The sequence below is a fragment of the Mesocricetus auratus genome, unplaced genomic scaffold (genome assembly GCF_017639785.1).
Source record: "Mesocricetus auratus isolate SY011 unplaced genomic scaffold, BCM_Maur_2.0 Super-Scaffold_100037, whole genome shotgun sequence".
Classification (NCBI taxonomy): domain Eukaryota; kingdom Metazoa; phylum Chordata; class Mammalia; order Rodentia; family Cricetidae; genus Mesocricetus; species Mesocricetus auratus.
This window is the reverse complement of record NW_024429215.1, coordinates 5,432,579-5,451,625: the sequence shown is the minus strand read 5'-3', so window position 1 is coordinate 5,451,625 and position 19,047 is coordinate 5,432,579. Positions and strand designations below refer to the sequence as shown.

Here is a 19,047-nt window from a genome sequence, read left to right as displayed (position 1 = left end):
GGCAGACACCCACAGACAAACACTGAACTGAACTCCTGGAATCCAGTGTCAGAAAGAGAGAACTGATGGGCAAAGGAGTTAAGACTGGGCTGGTTTAACCCATAGAAACAGTTGACCTGAATAATGGGGAGCTCTAGGACTCCAGATTGCTGACTGTGTGGAAAGCACAGGACTGACCCAGACCTCCTGAATATAGGTGTCAGTGAGGAGGCCTACGTAGTCTATGGGGCCTAGGGTAGTATTTATCCCTGTCATACAAATAGACTTTGAGTGTCCATGCCACAATATGGGAGGCTCTCTCAGCTATGACTCTTGGGGGAGGGCCTAGGCCCTGCCCTGGGTGAAATGTCAGTTACTGGAGATCCAACATGGAAGGCCACACCCTCCTTGGGGATCGGAGTGGAGATTGGGTGGGGGGCTGAAGGGCCTGGTGGGGAGGATGTGAGGGAGGGGGAGATATCCAGGATTGACATGTGAAACAAGATTGCTTCTAACCTAAATAAAAAAAAATAATTAAAAAAAAAAAGAAATGGGGCATCAGAAGGAACTGACTTCAGGGAAGGAGTTCACGATTCATAACTCAAATACCCAACTTAGTTTACCATGGATAATGATGGCCTGGACATTTCTGGACATAGTATGCACCAAGCAATTTCTGTATTTGACCAGACAATTAGAGACTGACACGTGGAGAGCAGGGCTACTGGTTGGTTATTTGATCTTTATGCTGGTGCAGCATGGACCACTCTGCTATTGCTCTATGATGGTGGATGCTGTACACATGAGGCTGATATCCTTTGATTTGTATTTAGGAAGAGAATCCACAGGAGCTCTGATTGTCACGGGTCCTTTCAAACTTTTCCTTCACATCTAACTGTGGATCTTCTGATACATTCCGCTGACATCATTTCTAAACTTGTTGACACTGGCCTGGGACCAATGTGCCCAACATTGCTTTCTCCCACGGGCCACAATATCCAGGGATTACCGTGATGTCATGAGACCTGAGGCTGAGATGCCGTCAGATATATTTTTCAACCCATGTTTTTTACCTCTAGTGTGGACCTCAGGTGGAGAGCCCCAGGTCAGAGAGTGCTTGACATTTCTCCAGGGTAGTGGCACCAGCTGACAGCAAAGCATCTCAGCCAGACAGCTGCCCTCTCCTTCAGGCAGCAGACATAAAAGTAGATGTGTATACATGGATATCCTTCTGATAAACTGATCTGCATCCACAGTCCATACTACCAGTTTACGGCTTCGGAGGCAGGACCAGATGCTCACCTTGGTTCTCTTCTTCTGGCTCCTGAATATCCCCTCCATCATGTCTAGTTTCACTCACCCCAAGTGCTTTTGGAGAATGAAGCAGAAGGAAGACAGAGATGTGGAGACCGGTTGCGTCTTTTTCCTTATTACAGTGCCAAGCCCGACGGAGAAAGAGAATTTAGACTTTCTTCTGAATAATCTGTAAGTGCGTTTGCATTTTCATGTAAATGTAATGATGAATAACTTAGGAGAGGTGTGTGGATGACTGGATGAGCAGAGTGATGCTGTGAGTCTTCGGTCCTCTTGTTCCAACCTTAAAACCAAGAACCGGCCCAAAATATATTTTGCTTTTTAATAATCAGTTTTTTTAACTACCAAACAGTGATACTTTTTAATTTTTCTTCCAGTTAGCCTCCATTTACAAGGCTGAAAACAGCATTCTCCACCTTGCTCCATCATAGATAACCTTCCTTTGCACCAGGTGCCATTGTGAAATATCCAGTGGTGTCCTATCAAGAGAAACTGCAGACTACTGCAATGAGTTCAGTAGTCACAAGGAGCATTCAAGTCTCTTCCAGAGTCTGCTGGTGTCACTTCTATCAGTGTGTGACTTCTAGTGCAGAGTCAGGGTCACTAATGGTTGTGCCATTCCTCACTGGGGAGAGTATCCATGCAGCCACTTAGTTAAGCTTTCAGAGACTCTACATGTGTTCACTCCACACCTCTGAAGTTGTGAGGACATAGATGTACAAGATATGACCACTGTGAGGTACTTGGGTGTCCCATTTGCCTTTCCATCAACTGAGCAAATGCACAGTTGCAGGCTTTTGGGGATTACAAAGGACAGGTTTTTCTCCATCGTCAAAGTCAAGAGGGAATGTCTAAACCAGGCCTGCTGTGTTTTCATCTGGAGAAATCTAGGATATCACTTACAGTGGTGATGGCTTACTCTCCATCTCATTCCTAGAGTGGTAGGAGCTGCCTGTGGTAGCTGTTAACGTTGAGAACTGGGATGAAGAGGTTTCATCATGGGTCATCTCTAGCACTGGAGAAGATGTATGTGCCTGCTGTGTTTAAGTCTGATTTTTTTATTCTCTGATACTTATTTTACATTTACCTCTGCATGTCTTTCAGTAATTTTACTAAGCATAGCTGCATATATTACCAATGTGGGCACTACACGCATTTAAGTTTGAAAATTGCTGATAGTTATTTCTCAAATACACAAATTTAGACCACCAGGCCATCCCTATAGGTTAAGGACTCGTTGTTTCTTTGAGTTGCATGTGCAGAGTTTCATTTCTTAGTTGAACATTTCTATCCTATTGATGTAAAAGTCTGTTTGTGCTGGCATTGTGATGGGGTTGCTGTTCACATTGTTTCTGGAATCAGGTATGATGACATGCCAAACATTATTCCTTTTGCTCAGGATTGCTTTGCTGATCTAGGATATTTAGTTTATCGTATGAGTTTCAACACATTTTTCCCTTTATACAAAGAAAAGCATTAATTCTGAGTGAGCACTATGTCTCTAAGTTTTTAAAGAAGACATTTTTACACTATTGAGTCTTCCTGTATATATATATGGAAGATTTTGCCACCTTCTAATGAAATACATTCAATTTCTTCATTAATTTAAAGTCTTCATTTTCAATGGCCTTCAAGTTTTCACTAAGTTTATTCAGCCATATTTCTGCGTTAACTGTAAATGGGGTTTTCTTAATTTCTTTCTCAGCAAATGTGTTCTTTGTATGTAAGCAAGCAACTGAGTTTTGTGTTGATTTTGCATCTTGCCATCTGGATGTAAACTTTTTGGTTAGAGTGTTTTGGATCTCAAATATGGAAGCATATCTTCTTCAAGTGTGTAAACTTTGGCTTCTTGCTTTATTATTATACAATAATAAAGATGTCATATATGTCATCTCATGTCCTTTTACTTTGTCTAAGACTTCAGTCCCTGCACAGCATAAAATGGAGAAAGAAGCTAGACATGGCAGTGAACTTCATTACTATTAGTCATCAGGAGAAGAGGCAGACAGAACTGTGTGGTTTTGAGGCTAGCATGGTGGACATAGTATGTTCCTGGCCAACCAGAGTTACCCTGTATGACTCTGTCCCGTCCTTATACCAAAATGGATGGTATGAATGCCCTTGTCTTGTTTCTGGTTTTATCAGAGATAACACAGTTTCTTTCCATTTATTACATTGTTGGCTCCTTGTCACAAACGTTATTACAGTGTTATGTGTTTTAGTTTGCTCTGTTGCTGCTGAGGAACAATTTATGCGCAATGTATATTTTTCTCTCAATGGTTAATAACGAGCTGACTGGCCTATAATTGGGCAGACAGAGACTGGGTGGGAGAGCCAGACAAGGAGGGTGCCAGGAAGAAGATAGGCACAGTCAAGGAGTCCTGAGGAGATGCAGAGAAGCAAGTCGTGAACTTATGGTGCTAAGATAAGGTGCCGAGCCACATGGTAGAACATAGATAGAAATATGTGGTGATTAAAGTTTTAATACCTAGTTAGGAATAGGCCTAAGCTATAGAACAAGCTTTTATAGTTGATACGAAGTATGTATATGGTTATTTGGGAAAAGGATGCTTGGTAAGATTTGACCAGTGGCCCTGATGAAAAACTCAGCCTAAATGGTTATGTTATCAATTACTGATCAAAAGAAGCTTGTAGAGTAGATGTCTTGTCTTGGTTTTATACCCTGATCACAGTCCATCACTGAAGGAAGACAGGTCAGAATCTCAAGCAGGAGCAGTGGCAGGAACCATGGAGGAACTTCACCCACTGTCTTTCTCTCCATGGCTTGCTCAGCTTGCCATCTTATACAACCTAGTTCTATCTGCACAGGAATGATATGACCCACAGTGATCTGGGCCCATATACATCAATCAACAATAAATAAAAGGCCTTGACAGACATGCCTGAATCCAATGTGATGAAATCCACCCCTGTGTTTGAGTCAAGTTAATAGAAATAATCATTGCAGTATAATATCCTTTTATTTCTTCCATATTTTGGGAATTTGTCACAAGAGAGATAGAAATTTTGTCCAAAATATTTTTTGCATCTTGCAAAATGACATGGTGATGCCTTTCTCAAGACACTTCTGTGATACATTACATTTCCATATTTCCCTATCCTAAATCATCCTTGCTTCTCTACAAGGAAGCCAGCAGGATCACCACTTATTTTACAAGTGCTATATTAAGAGTCTTTCTTTGGAACCTCCCTATTTCACAGACTCTCTGGCAGTGGGATTGTAGGCTGGTATACCCCTGATCCATGTCTAAAATCCACATATGAGTGAGTTCATACCATTTTTGTTTTTTTGTGACTGGGTTACCTCACTCAGATGGTTTCTTCTAAGTGCCATCCATTTGCCTGCAAATTTCAATATCCCATTTTTTTTCTACTGAGAAGTACTCCATTGTGTAAATGTACCACATTTTCTCCATCCACTCTTTATTTGAGGGGCATCTATGTTGCTTCCAGGTTCTGTCTATTACTAATAATGCTGTTATGAACATAGTGGAACACACGTCCTCGTTGTATGAATGTGCATCTTTTGAGTATATGCCTAAGGGTGTGGTATGCCAGAGAAGGGGAATGGGACAGGATCTCCTGAGTGGAATGGGAGCATGGGGGCAGGGAAAAGGGAGCTGGGGAAAAGAGAGCGGGAGAAGAGGAGGGAAGAGGAGGACATGGGGTACCATGAAGTTTGAGTCGGGGGAAGAGTAGAAGAGGGCAGGATGAGAGATACCATAATAGAGGGAGTCATTATAGGTTTAGGGAGAGATCTGGCACTAGTGAGATTTCCAGAGAACCAAAAGGATGACACCAACTGGCAAACTAAGCAATAGTGGAGAGGCTACCTTAAATGCCCTTCCCTGATAATAAGTTTGACGACTACTTTATATGCCATCCAAGAGCCTTCATCCAGTGGTTGATGGGAGCAGAGGCAGACAACCACAGTTAAACACTCAACTGAACTTCTGGACACCAGTTGCAGAGAGGGAGGAGTGATGAGTAAAGGGGTCAAGACCACGCCAGTGAAACCCACAGAGACAGCTGACCTGAACAATTGGGAGCTCTTGGACCCCAGACTAATGGCTGAGAGGCCAACATGGGACTGACCAAGTACCCCCAAATCTGGGTGTCAGCGAGGAGGCCTCAGTAATCTATGGGGCCTTGGATAGTAGATCAGTATTCATCCTGGCATACAAATGGACTTTGGGAGCCCATGCCACATTGAGGTATGCTCTCTCAGTCTGGACAGTATTGGGGAGTGCCAAGACCCTGCCCGGGATTAAAATCCCCCATGGAAGGCCTTACCCTCCCTGGGGAGGTGGGGTGAGATTGAGTGAGGGTGAGGGGTTTGGGGGCAGGGGAGGAGGGGAGGGAGAGGGAGCTGGAAGTAACATAAGTAAAAAGTTAAATTAAATAAAATAAAAAAACAAACTCAAGTGGAAACACTGTCATCTAGAGGTAGTAAAGAAGTGTCTCCAACCATTATCCTGTCCCAAATCAAGTCCAAATGGAAATGGATCAAAGACTTAAGTGCTAGCTAGTCCGGAATCCATGAAACTGATAGAGAAAACATGGAGGAAACATTTACAAATATTGAAAAACTCAGGAAATAAGACCGAAAATTATCAGTGTGGTTGTATAAACTTAGTTTTGCCTACATTCAAAGAAATTATGAGCAAGGTAAGTGGCAGCCTACAAACAGATGGGAAAATATCTACTAGTTATACTAGATTAAAGGATATCTAGAATATATAAAGAAGTTATGAACTGGGGCTGTAGACATGGATCACATTAAAGAGTACTTGCTGTTCTCTCAAAGAACCTGAGTTCAAACACTGATGTGTCCAGGCACCTCAAAACCACATAAATTCCAGCTCTGTAGGATCCAGCTTCCTCTCCTTGCCTCCCTTGAGAACAGCATTGTCAAGAGCTCATACAGATATACACACATATATTTTACCAAATAGACATCCAGTACTCATAGAGCTAAGGCGAAATTCTCTGTCAAAGAGGACAAGAACACATTTCTTATTTTTGTGACATCCACTCTCATCAACGTTTTATGTTTTCACAAGCTCTTAAGCATTGCACGCTTTTCCAACCTTACAACTCAGGGGAATTTGTCAAGGTTTAGCTGAAAATGACATTGAATTCAGAATGATAGTCTTTGTATCAGCTACAAAGCATTCATCTATAGAGCCTTATCCATAATAAATCCTGTGCCTGTATTTTCAGAATATCAACCAGAAACTACCAGTTTGCTTTTCCCTTGGCTTTTGCCTTGGAAGAAATCAACGGGAATCCACACCTTCTACCAAATGTGTCTCTAATATTTTACTTCTTCACTAACAATTGCAATGACAAACAGGCATTTCGAAATTTCATAAACCTTGATGCAAAAAGACATTTTCTTCTCCTTAACAACATCTGTGGAGATGACTTCAAATGTCAAGTAGCAATTACAGGACCAATATTAGCAATATCTATGAGCCTGGCGCCATACACACAGCTCTACAAATGTCTACAGGTGAGGTTGTTTGGGTGGGAACATCTGGAATCTATCTTCTGGAGCGTATAAGGGGGAGATGGGCTTCACATTCATGTAAATCCATGTAGGAATTCACAATTCATTGTTTGATATATAGATGAGAAGAAGAATTAGCAGCCAAGGGGATTTTCCTTGAGTAATTTGTAGAAAAATGATTTTTGCAGGTCCCTAGTAAGTATAATATAACTGCAATACTAGGGAAAATGCCTTTCTTGTCATTCAATACTGGTGCTTCAAACACTTCAGAGCTTCCATTGTAATTTCTCACAATTATCTATCTCATGCGAATCCCTGTGTTTTATGTCCTTTAGCTCACCTATGGACCTTTCTACCCCATCCTGAGTGATGAGGAACAATTTCCATATCTGCATCAGATGGCCCCCAAGGACACAGCTCTGGCCCTGGCCATGGTCTCCCTCATATTTCATTTCAGCTGGAACTGGGTTGGGCTGGCCATCTCAGATGATGACCAGGGTACCCAGTTTCTCTCAGATCTGAGAGGAGAAACTAAAGCTAAAAGAGTCTGCTTAGCCTTTGTGATCATGACCCCAGTCGACACATACTTATACATGTCAAGAGCTGAAGTGTATTACAACCAAATTGTGACATCATCCACAAATGTTGTTATCATTTATGGCGACACAGACAGTACTCTAGCTGTGAGCTTTAGAATGTGGGACTCTCTAGGTTTACAGAGAATATGGGTCACCACCTCACAGTGGGATGTCATTACAAGTAACAGGGACTTCACCCTTGACTCATTTCGTGGTACTCTGGCTTTTGCACACCACCATGGTGAGATTTCTGGCTTAAAAAATTATGTTCAGGTATTCGACCCTTGTAAATTCACAGACATTTTCCTGTCAAGACTGGGGTGGATGTATTTTGACTGTGAAGCCTCAACGTCTAAGTGTAAGACACTGGAGAACTGCTCATCGAATGCCTCGCTAGAATGGTTAATGCCACAGCATTTTGACATAGTCTTTAGTGATGTCAGTTATGATGTGTACAATGCTGTTTATGCTGTGGCCCATGCCCTCCATGACTTGCTTCTTCAACAAGTAGAAAATCAGCCAATCAGGAGGGGAAGTTTGCTGAATTCTGACTGCTCAGAGGTACTGTATCTTCCAAGGATGGTACTTGTTGTCATCAATGTGATATTCTTTAAGAGTCTCTCAGATGCTCAAAACAAAGATGCTAGGATAATCTTTCCCAGCACAGAAGGATTTCTGAACTTTTAGTTTTCTGCCAAGGAAGTATATCTAGATGTGCTTAGAAGCTTTTAAGACAAAGGCAGTGGAGTGGAGATATAATTAGTCAGTCAAATTCAGTGCTGTTGTTACATATGACCTCAACATCGTCAGACCTATCCTAATATCGCAAAAAGAATCAATACTTTTTTCATAAAATCCTTCCAAGATGAGACCTTGACCTTTTATTTTGTCTTGGGGACATGGTTTCACTTTGTAGCTATAGGTGTCCTGAAACATACTGTGAAGAGGGTGACCCTGAAATCAGAGTTCTACACACCGCTGCCTCTTGAGTGCTTCTGGTGTTAAAAGACTGTGCTTCTACACCCAGCTGTGACACTGTTTCCTTTTTCAGATATAGTTTCTCTGTGTAGCTTCGGAGCCTGTTCTGGAACTCACTCTGTAGACCAGGCTGGCCTTGAACTCACAGAGATCCTCCTGCCTCAGCCTCCTGAGTCCTGGGATTAAAGACATGTGCCACCACCTCCTGGCATGACTTTTTTAAATTGTCATTTGTGTGATGTTCACTATAGGGCATGGTTGATGTCAGTGTACTCAGCTGACTCAGACATTACCCTCGGCTCATGGGACCTTAATCTCTTGATTTTCTGAGAGAATAACACAGGAATTAATGCTGAGACTCAGTTCAGTAACTATGTGTGCACTTGTGTATGTGAGTATGTGTATATCTGATATTCTGTGTCTCTTTCTCACAGGTTCCTTCCCCCCTCTTGCCCACTGCCTGTGCCCTCAATCCCCTCAGGAGATTCTGTCCCACTCCCCTTCTCTGGGGTACCATGCATATCTCTCTTAGGGTGGATCCTGTTTCCCAGACTATCTGGCAGTTATCTCTTTCTTTTTTAATGGAAGCTCATAGATATCTCTTTTGGCTGTAGAAATGGAGATAACCACATGATCATCTCACTTCATGCTGAAAAAGCCTTTGACAAAATCAAAGACCCCTTCATGATAAAGGTCCAGGAGAGATCAGGGATAACAATAGCACACCTGTACATAATAAAATCAATATACAGTAAACCAACAGCTAAAATCAAACTAAATGGAGAGAAATTCAATGCAATTCCTCTAAAATCAGGAACAAGAAAAAGCTGTCCACTCTCTCCATATCTCTTCAATACTGTACTTGAAGTTCTAGCTAGAGCAACAAGACAATAAAAGGAAGTCGAGGGGATACAAATTGGAAAGGAAGAAATCAAACTTTGACTGTTTGCAGAGGATATGATAGTTTACATAAGTGACCTGAAAATCTTTACATGGGATCATGAGACTCTTAGAGAGAATATGGATCAAGCACAGTCACACCTTACCTCTTTAATGTCTCAGCAGACAGGAGAGTGAGTCCTTCTTTCTCACTGCTTATATATAGTTTCCATCCAGTTATCACACTTCCTGTCTGTCTGTACAGATCCACAGACCTCTATGATCAGTTAGGGGCAAGCTCCATTCTCTTTTCCTCAGACAGGCTTTATTTGTACAGGCAAGATATCACCACAGCCACCTTCAATGAAGTTGCATCAAGATGAAATCACAGCAGATTTTCTGAAAAAGTAAGAGCATATAGATTATAGATTTCTGTCTCTCTTTCAGCTTCACCTACGTTTGAAGAAAACTCACTTCATTAACCCAGTTGGAGATGCAATAAATATGAATCAGAAAGAAAAACTGAAGGCAGAATATGACATTTACCTTATCCGGAGTTTCCCCCATGGTGTTGGACTTAAGGTGAAAGTAGGAGAGTTTAATCCTACTCATTTTCCACGTGGTCATCAACTCCATTTATCTGAAGATATAATAGAGTGGGCCTCGGGGACTAGACAGGTGGGTCTGACCTAACTGTACTGATGCATACTACACAGCAATAACTTCTGCCAAGTGAGATCATTTGGGTATCCCTGTGACTTAGTGAAATTAAATCGCTGGTAACATAAAGACTCAGTTTTAGACTTCTAGACTATGTTTCTGCTCCAAATTTTTAAAAATATGATAATTTTAGTAATTATCTGAAAATCTAAGATGTGCATGTGATGTACTTTTATCATATCAGAAATGCTGATTTGTAAACAAAAATAGAACTAGCTGTGTTTGGTATTACTTCCAGTAAACTTATCAATATCCTCTTGTTATCACTCTGATTACTACCCATTGCTTTTCTTCTATTCCATTGAACTCTATGCCAGATACTGAAAAGACTGAAGCTAACTGTGAGGAAAAATTTGGAAGAAAGAGCAGATATGCAAGTCATTAATTTATATCATATAATTTTATGTTATCACTTGGACCAGAAGGTCCCAATTGACAATATCACTAAAAATACATTAACATTTTCATGGCCCATCTCAGGTATTTCATTAATTATAACTTGTGTTTTTAGACTTCTTATTTACATGGATATTTTGCCTGTATATATTAGTTCCATATTAGTATGAGGTAGCTGAGGATGCCAGGAGCTGAAGACAATTTTTAGCCCAAGTACAGTAGTAGGGCATTGAATAGCAAGTGCTATTGTTTGCTGAGTCACCTCTCCAGCCCTGAATTATAACTTCTAAAGAAATGTCTCACTAGAAGAACATGTCTTTGTACCTTAATTCTTGCATAACTCCTTAAGACAAACAAGCAACAAACAAAAAATATTCATCTTGTTTCCAAGACAGGTATTCATAGTCATAAAAATTTAATTTTGAGGAAATTTGTGAATAAAATATCATTATGTGCCCCTGGTGTATTATAGGTATTGATTCTGGTGTGTCTGGTTTCATAGTATCTGAGCTACATCGCCTACTACAGCATTGTGTTTGGACTTTGAAAGACATTAATTTCAGGAAAGTTTGCAGACATAATCTGAACTGATATCTCAGGTTTTTCAGATAGAGTGAAACCAACAGTTAATATTCTAGAAAACTATCCTCAGGGAGCAGAATAAGTGAGCTAAAAGTTTAGTTACTGAGCTGTACCACTATGTCAGAAGAATGCAATATTTCACCAGCCTGCTTCTGTCAGGCCTAACTTGAATGTTAAAAACATCAAAAGGATAAGAGAACTAAAAATAACCCAACATGAGTCCCATTCCAGATATTCAAATCACAATGCAGAAGCAAAAGATACTTGAAAACATTAAGGCAATATGACTCCAAATGATATAGTCATAGGCTACAGTTATAGTGAATTCAATGACATATCAAACAAATACTTCAAATATTAATTGCAAAGATGTTCCAGAAAAATCAAAGAGCACACAAATTACCACTAAGATCAATTAAATCACTTCTAAAACACTTGCACCCAATGAGTAATTGAGTGAGGATGTGACAGAAATTCAATAAAGGTTCAATAACACTGAAGAATTCATACTGATATTTTAAAAATGAAAGACAACAGTTTGAATAACATACAGTATAAAATGTCTTAATAAGAGAATGTCTTAAGTAGAAGACAGACACTCAGGACTTGGAACAAGCCAGATCAATTTGAATTCAAACTATGACAAAGATAGAACAATAGGGAAGGATGAAGGAAACATAAGAGACTCAGGGGATACCAATAAAAGACTAAATTAACACAGCACCAACACAAGAGGAGAAGGACAACATGGGATAGGCACCAAATTATTTCTAATAACATTATAGGAGGCAGTCAGAACGCCAAACACAGGTTCAGAAAAGGATCTGCCCCTACTGAATATTACTTGAAATCTGAACTATGCAGGTAAAGGGAAATTTCAAGACAGAAGTTCAACTTCAATGAATGGCCCCATCATAATAACAGTAGCTTTCTCATAGACCCTTTAAAAAGAGGTAGTATCTTTAAACTATCCTTCATAGTTTAAAGAAGGTGGATAAATTAGTGAACACAAATTGCAGGATCATATAGCCAATAGAACAGTACTATGAAAGATACTTGAAGAACTTCTTCTCATGGAATATTAAGATGAACACTGAAGGTCACAGAATTGCATAGACTATACTAGACCAGACCACTAGATAAAAAAACAAAGGTTAGAAATGTATCAAAATTTACAAAACCACAAATTGATTATAATCAACAGACAAATTTCCATAATAACTGAATTTGGATACTACCACTCTCAAATCACAGGATTTCATTGCAGTTGTTTCTTCATTTACTCTTACTCTTTGTCTCTTTGGGGCCTTTGCACCCAGCTCCCTAGTAAATGCACAGTGTCCTATTCTTACTTATGAAAGCCTGGCCTTTGAATGGCTTGTTTCTACCCAGCTTTCCTTAAATTATCCCATCCTCCTTTTGCCTCTGGACTTTTACTTTGCCCTGTTTCTGCAAACCTTTCTTTGCTTCTTACTCCATGGCTGTTGGTTTGCAGCTCTGTGGCCGCCCTGGTGTCTTCTTTCCTGCTTCTCTGCTTTCCCCGTCTTTATGTTCTTTCCTATTCTCTCTCCTCTTATTTATTCTCACTGCATGCCCGCCTGAACTATTCTCTCTCCTGCTTGGCTATTGGACGTTCAGCTGTTTATTAGACCAGTCAGGTATTTTAGACAGGCAAAGTAACACAGCTTCACAGACTTAAACAATTGCAACATAAAAGAATGTACCACATCTTTGCATCATTAGACAAATATTCCACAACAAGAACAAATGTAACACATCTTCAACTAATATTCCACAACAGGACACAGACAAGGAAATTGTTTTTTAAAAAAACAAACAACAATTGGTTGCTCACAAGGGACAAACTGCTCTTGGGAAAAAGAACAGAGTTTCAACAGTAAAGGCATCAGAAAGAAAATTGTAGGCCAGTCTATGAACTTGGTTTGAAAACATTCTCAAGTACTGGCAAACAGATCTCAACAGCATATCAGAAAGGCCAAATTCTATACCCAAGATGACTTTTTTACAGGAATGGAAGGATTCTTCAACATACACAAACCAATCAAGTACAATGTGTCACATAAATATACCCTAGAACAGTAATAATAAGATCCTCTAAAAAGATACAAAAAAGGTCTCTAGCAATGTCCAGCGTCCCTTCATAGAAAAACAACAAACAAAAAAACAGAAAAAAGATCCCTAAGAAGACCAAAAGATACATATTTTGACAAAATAAGTTGGTACAAGACAAAGCATAGGGGGCTGGAGCCATGGCTCAGTGGTTAGGAGCATCAACTGCTCTTCCAGAGATCCAAAGTTCAATTCCGAGCAACGACATGGTGGCTCATTGCCATCTCTAATGAAATCTGATGCCCTCTTCTGGTATAAAGTTGTACATGCAGATAGAGTACTCACATACATTAAACAAATAAATCTTCTAAAAAAAAAAAAAAGACAAAGCACGAAAGACATTGTACTACATGGCGAGGAACTCAAGCATTTGCACTAAATGCAGAATGGGACCAGGCATGGTGGTCTTTCCCAGAATCAATAAGCAATTAAGAAAGTATTTCACAAAGGTGATCAGAAGTCAGTTAGATGGAGACAAATATCTCAGTTAAGATTCCTTTTTCTCTTGTGACTCTGCTTTGTCACAAGCTGAGAAAACCTGACTGGCAAATGGGTGGGTGGGGTAGACAGTTCAGTCATTACAGTGCTCACACAATGTGTACTGCTAGGTCTGAATTGTAATAGTTGGGAATCACCTCAACTTAGCATCAACTTGTTCTAAAATACTCATGAATGGTCTTGTACAATGTACTGAATGAAATGTAACCACTCAGGTCATCTGTAGAATGTAAACTTCTTAACTACTCAACATGATGAGATGCTATAAATGTTAAATGAGTCAGCACACTTCTGACCCGGCATATGTCTGATTTTCCTCAGGTACCATCCTCTGTGTGCAGTGTTGATTGTCATCCTGGATTCAGAAAATTCCATCATGAGGGAATGGTGGTCTGCTGTTTTGATTGTGTCCCCTGCCCAGAAAATGAGATTTCCAACGAGACAGGTGAAGTGTCTTCTGTGGGTAGAAATCCTCCAGATTGATTTCTTCTCCCATCCACACTGCAACATTGAAGGGGCCTGGAAGAAAGTGGCACTGTTGTGCAGTGTCCACCAGAGAAGATTGCTCAGACATAGGTTTATTCTAACTAACATATATATTAGCCAGCTGGCAAATACAATGTGCATTCAGGATCCCAAGGTAGTACTGAGCCTTTCTCAGGGTGAGCTTTTAAGCACAAGAACGATGTTCTGGGTTGACTTACTTCAGTTAACAAGAGCATTTAGCTGGAAGCAGCCCTACAGAAGCTAAAAGTCAAGATTAATACATTTTGAGACATTTCCGGATCTACAATAACTGTGATGGACTAGGCCTTTGTTTTAGTTTTGCAGGTGGTGATGACTATGTGTTGAGTTTTACAGTCTAAATGGTACTTCTAACATGGAATCAATTGAGCTGGGGTTAGGGACCTACTAGTTTCTGTGGCCCTGTTATAGCACAGATAATATCTATTCCTTTCCTAATTTTGTCTTTACAAGTATATGATTAATAACAATGTCCTTAAAAATAACATTTTGGACTCATTGAAAATTCATTGCAGGTAGTATTTTCTAAAAGAAAGTGCTTGGATAAATCAAAACAGCCCTTTGAGGGAATTGTGCAATGTATCTATCCCAATGATTATATACCTCTAAAGGTACATGTGGACTACATTGGAGTCAGAATATTTTAAATATGTGGTTATTCACTTATCCTTCTTGAATGTATGTGTGTATGTCTTTCTTTGCGAGTTTGTGTAAACCATGTACGTGTAGAAGATTGTGGAGGCCAAAAATAGTACACGCAATGCCTGGAACTTGATTTATAGACGGGTATAAGGTTCCATGTGGATGCTGAGTCCACAACCTTGTTTTCTGCAATAGCTGTAAGCACTCTTAACTGTTGAGCCATCTCACCTGCCACTGAGCTCATGAATCCTACAGATCTTCATCTTGTCCCTGCCCATAAGCATTGCTGATGAAGACAGACATTGAGTCACCATGTGTTGGGATGGTAAATAATTATTGTGTGGTGACAGCAATGCTGTCCATACAGCAGTTGATGAACGAGCAGTATTTTGTGTTGTCACTTAGCTTAGAGATGAGCAGGAAAGACAACATGAAGATGTGAGTTCATGGTGGTACCATAAGGCTGCAGTAAGAGTGAGCAACGGAGCCTGTGGGATGAAGCAAGAGCTGTTACATGCATGATCGAGAGATTCCCAGAGACTATGGAGACTGATGTCATTGTAGGATATCAGGTGACTAAAGAGTAGAAATTAGAAATTATGGGTAAGATTATGAGGAAATACCTAAATGTGAGGCAGCGCTATAGCATGCAATTACCAGTGCTCCTGTTTACAGGGTCCATATGATTTCATATAAAAAAGTAGGGATCAGTGCGGACACATGTTGTTGATAAAGGTGTCCTACTGTAGTGACATCTTGTTGCACCAATAGACTTGAGGTAATGGCCTTAGGGCATGGCTTTGATATGAAGAAGTGACCCCTTATAAGGATGAGGAGGGGCTCACTCAGGCTCTCTTGGGTGGTGTTTGGATCATCCTGCATGGAAATGCTGTACCTCCAGGGACAGAAGACTGTGGCAGTTATTTACCACCATTGTGTGAGTGCTCCCCAAATGTATATCTGTTATTCTTTATTTGGGTGTTCCCAGGTTTCCTTTAACCTATCACCATCCTACTAAAGACTTTCATACACAGTAGCAGTGAACAATGCCACAATACTATAAACAGAATAGTTTTGTAGTGAAAGGAATAGCCACAGTTACTCAAATGATAATTTGATATACACAATGCATATAAGTCATCTTGTAACCAATTGGGAGATGGCCAAATACAATGTTGAAGACAGAATCATTTTTCACTTTTATTGGCAGTCATTGTCTATGATGACAAGAACATTAAGAAAAGACATTTAGGGTTAGTGAGAAGAGTTAACCGGGAAATCTCTTGCCACTAAAGTTAATGACCTGAGTTCATTCGAGGATGATTCCCATTGGAGTTGGCTCCTACAAGAAGCATTCTTCACATCTTGCATGCTACAAGCACACATACATATACATAACTCAACAGATTGTAGCAAAATAATTTTAAGATAAATAAGTATAGAGTTCATTTATAATAATAAAAACCTACAAAAAGCAAACTTGTATGCTTACTAATGTTTTAATTGGATGTATGTAGAGGGTAGTAAGTGTATACAGGGACAGGTCTATTTGAAGGCCACCAGAGCCAACCAATGCCCTTTGTACAGGAGTTATATTTGGTAATATGTCACTTGGTATGCATGGGTAGTGGAAAGTGGACGTAGGCTGTCTGTAAGAGCAAAATATACTCTTAACAGCTGAGCCATCTCTCCAGCTCCTTAAACAACAACAACCAGCAAAAAGACTGTAATCATAACTGGACATCAATGCTAGGTTGTTATTTTTTTTGATGGAATGACTTAAAATTCTGGCAGCACATCATTGCTCTCCATAATTATCCACAACATAGCACAGTTATCATCATATTTCCTACACTTGCTATGGTGGAAATTCCAATTTATAAATGGGGTATTAATTGCTCAATTCAAATATTCTGTGTTACCACTCTCAATTGAGAGTTATCATGTTGTCTTGCTCATGCTATTCAATCAATAACTCCTTCACCACTGAGTGCATTAAGACAATCAGGTCTCATACAGATGGAAAATAGGGAAGGAAGAAGATGCTGAGTGATCCCAAAGGTGCTGTTATAAGATGAAGGACTTCCGAATACTAAGTATATACAGTGTTTTCTACCTTTATTAGTACGATTATTGTTTCTTATAAACTATTGGGTAACCCTATGAGTACACAACAATGGGCATCGTATTTTTTTTTACAATTTCCTATATCATTTTATAACCCCCCTTTCTCTCCATACTATTTCCCACGCAACCACCCAAAACTCACGAGCTCCTTTTATTTTACTATTTTCAGATACTCTTTTTCATTTACTACTTTCACATATGCATGTGCAAGTGCACACACACAATTGATTCGTGTGTTTGGTGCTGACCATATGGGAATTTATAAAAGTTATAAGAGGTCTTATCTCTGGAGAAGACCAAGTCTCCATCTCTTATGAGGTCATTATTTCTAATTCAGACAGGGAGATTCATGGTATAGTGAATCCATAGGATCTGTGTTTGTCCTTGAAGAAGGCAGGCATTGTGACACAGAAGCATTACTGTTCAGAAAAGCCTCAGTTATACCTTCAGTGATAACGAACAAGGATGCTGCAAAGCTTCCACATTACATAAGAAATGCTGAAGCTGCAGTAACAATACTTTTGTTTTCTGCACTAGGTGTGGATCAGTGTCTAAAGTGTCCAGAGGACCAATATGCCAACTCAGAGCACAACCAGTGCATTCAGAAAGACATGATCTATCTGGCCTTTGATGACCCCTTGGGGATGGCTCTGTCCTGCATGGCCTTGTGTTTGTCTGTATTCACAGCCCTGGTCCTTGGTGTCTTTGTGAGGCACCATGACACTCCCATTGTGAAGGCCAATAACCTCACTCTCAGCTACATCCTGCTCGTCTCCCTCATCTTCTGTTTCCTCTGTTCCTTGCTCTTCATTGGCCGTCCCAACTCAGTCACCTGTGTCCTGCAGCAAACAACGTATGCAGTTGTGTTCACTGTGGCTGTTTCCACTGTGTTGGCCAAAACAGTGACTGTAGTTTTGGCTTTCAAAGTCACTGCTCCTGGAAGAAGAATGAGGTGGCTCCTGGTATCAGGGGCACCTAACTACATCATTCCCCTCTGCACCATCATCCAAATTATTGTCTGTGCAATCTGGCTGGGAGCTTCTCCTCCCTCTGTTGACACTGATGCACACTCTGAACGTGGTCACATCATCATTGTGTGCAACAAGGGCTCAGGTACTGCCTTCTACTGTGTCCTAGGTTACCTGGGCTCCCTGGCCCTGGGGAGCTTCATTCTGGCTTTCTTAGCCAGGAATCTCCCTGACACATTCAATGAGGCCAAGTTGCTGACCTTCAGCATGCTCTTGTTCTGCAGTGTCTGGGTCACCTTTCTCCCTGTCTACCACAGCACCAAGGGCAAGGTCATGGTGGCTGTGGAGGTCTTCTCCATCTTAGCCTCCAGTGCAGGCTTGCTGGGATGCATCTTTGTCCCCAAGTGCTACATAATTTTGTTAAGACCAGAGAGAAATTCCCTTCAAAAGTTAAGGGAGAAAACATAATCCTGAACAAACATTGTATAAATTTTACTGACAAATATAATGTTGGTACTGAACCACCTATTAGAATGCAGTGCAAGATTTCTATGCATTAGCTCTGCAGGTACTTCGAATGATATTTTTAAAAATCAGTATCATGTATACTACTTTTCTCTGCAGTGTCTCTTATTCTCTTCCACTCAGCCACTCATTTTATAAGACTCAGCTACTGGACATTAGTACAGAGTGAAAACGTTCTTTTCTTCTCTTATATACAGTAAGATTTGAAATAAAGTCAGAGACTTCTTTTTTAAAAATTATTTTAATTTTTGCATTCCAATCCCATTTCAGCCTCCCTTTTCTTTTCCTGCTCCCCACACTTCCCCTCTCCCCGCTACGCTCAGAGGCTTCTTTTTGATATCTTTAGCAAATGCAGGATTTTAACAGCAATTAAGTATTGTGAGAAAAATATAGAAGTGTGTGAACTCAGGTTTGCAGATAAAGTCAAAACAATGCTACCCCTTGTGGGGGAAGACCAGAGAATCCTGTTGTATCCTGGGAGTGAGTGGACTAGAATTTAAGAGAGAGAGAGAGTATTGTTTTGCTAAGTGGATAGAATATTGCAGAAGCTGGAGAGATGTGCCAGCAGACAAAATCATGTACTGCTCTTGCAAAGTGGCTGAGTGCAAGACACAGGCCTCATAAGATGTAATTCTCACCCCCTGTACAGTAACCCCAAAGGATCAATGCACTT

At 40.3% G+C, this 19,047-nt stretch overlaps 1 protein-coding gene across 1 annotated transcript; it reads left to right on the top strand.

Annotated features, from left to right (window-relative positions):
• Positions 1 to 1,273: 1,273 nt before the first annotated feature.
• On the top strand, positions 1,274 to 18,317 carry LOC101829746 (vomeronasal type-2 receptor 116-like). Its single transcript, XM_040734088.1, has 6 exons — positions 1,274 to 1,464; positions 6,538 to 6,829; positions 7,162 to 7,965; positions 9,709 to 9,939; positions 13,909 to 14,032; positions 17,419 to 18,317. Exons 1-6 carry the CDS (start codon positions 1,274 to 1,276, stop codon positions 18,315 to 18,317), a joined length of 2,541 nt encoding a protein of 846 aa, XP_040590022.1.
• Positions 18,318 to 19,047: the final 730 nt, after the last annotated feature.

Coding starts and splice junctions, on each gene's coding strand:
- LOC101829746 (XM_040734088.1), top strand. CDS start 1,274: ATGCTCACCTTGGTTCTCTTCTTCTGGCTCCTGAATATCCCCTCCATC. Junction 1,465..6,537: donor GACTTTCTTCTGAATAATCT/GTAAGTGCGTTT, acceptor CTGTATTTTCAG/AATATCAACCAGAAACTACC. Junction 9,940..13,908: donor GGGCCTCGGGGACTAGACAG/GTGGGTCTGACC, acceptor GATTTTCCTCAG/GTACCATCCTCTGTGTGCAG.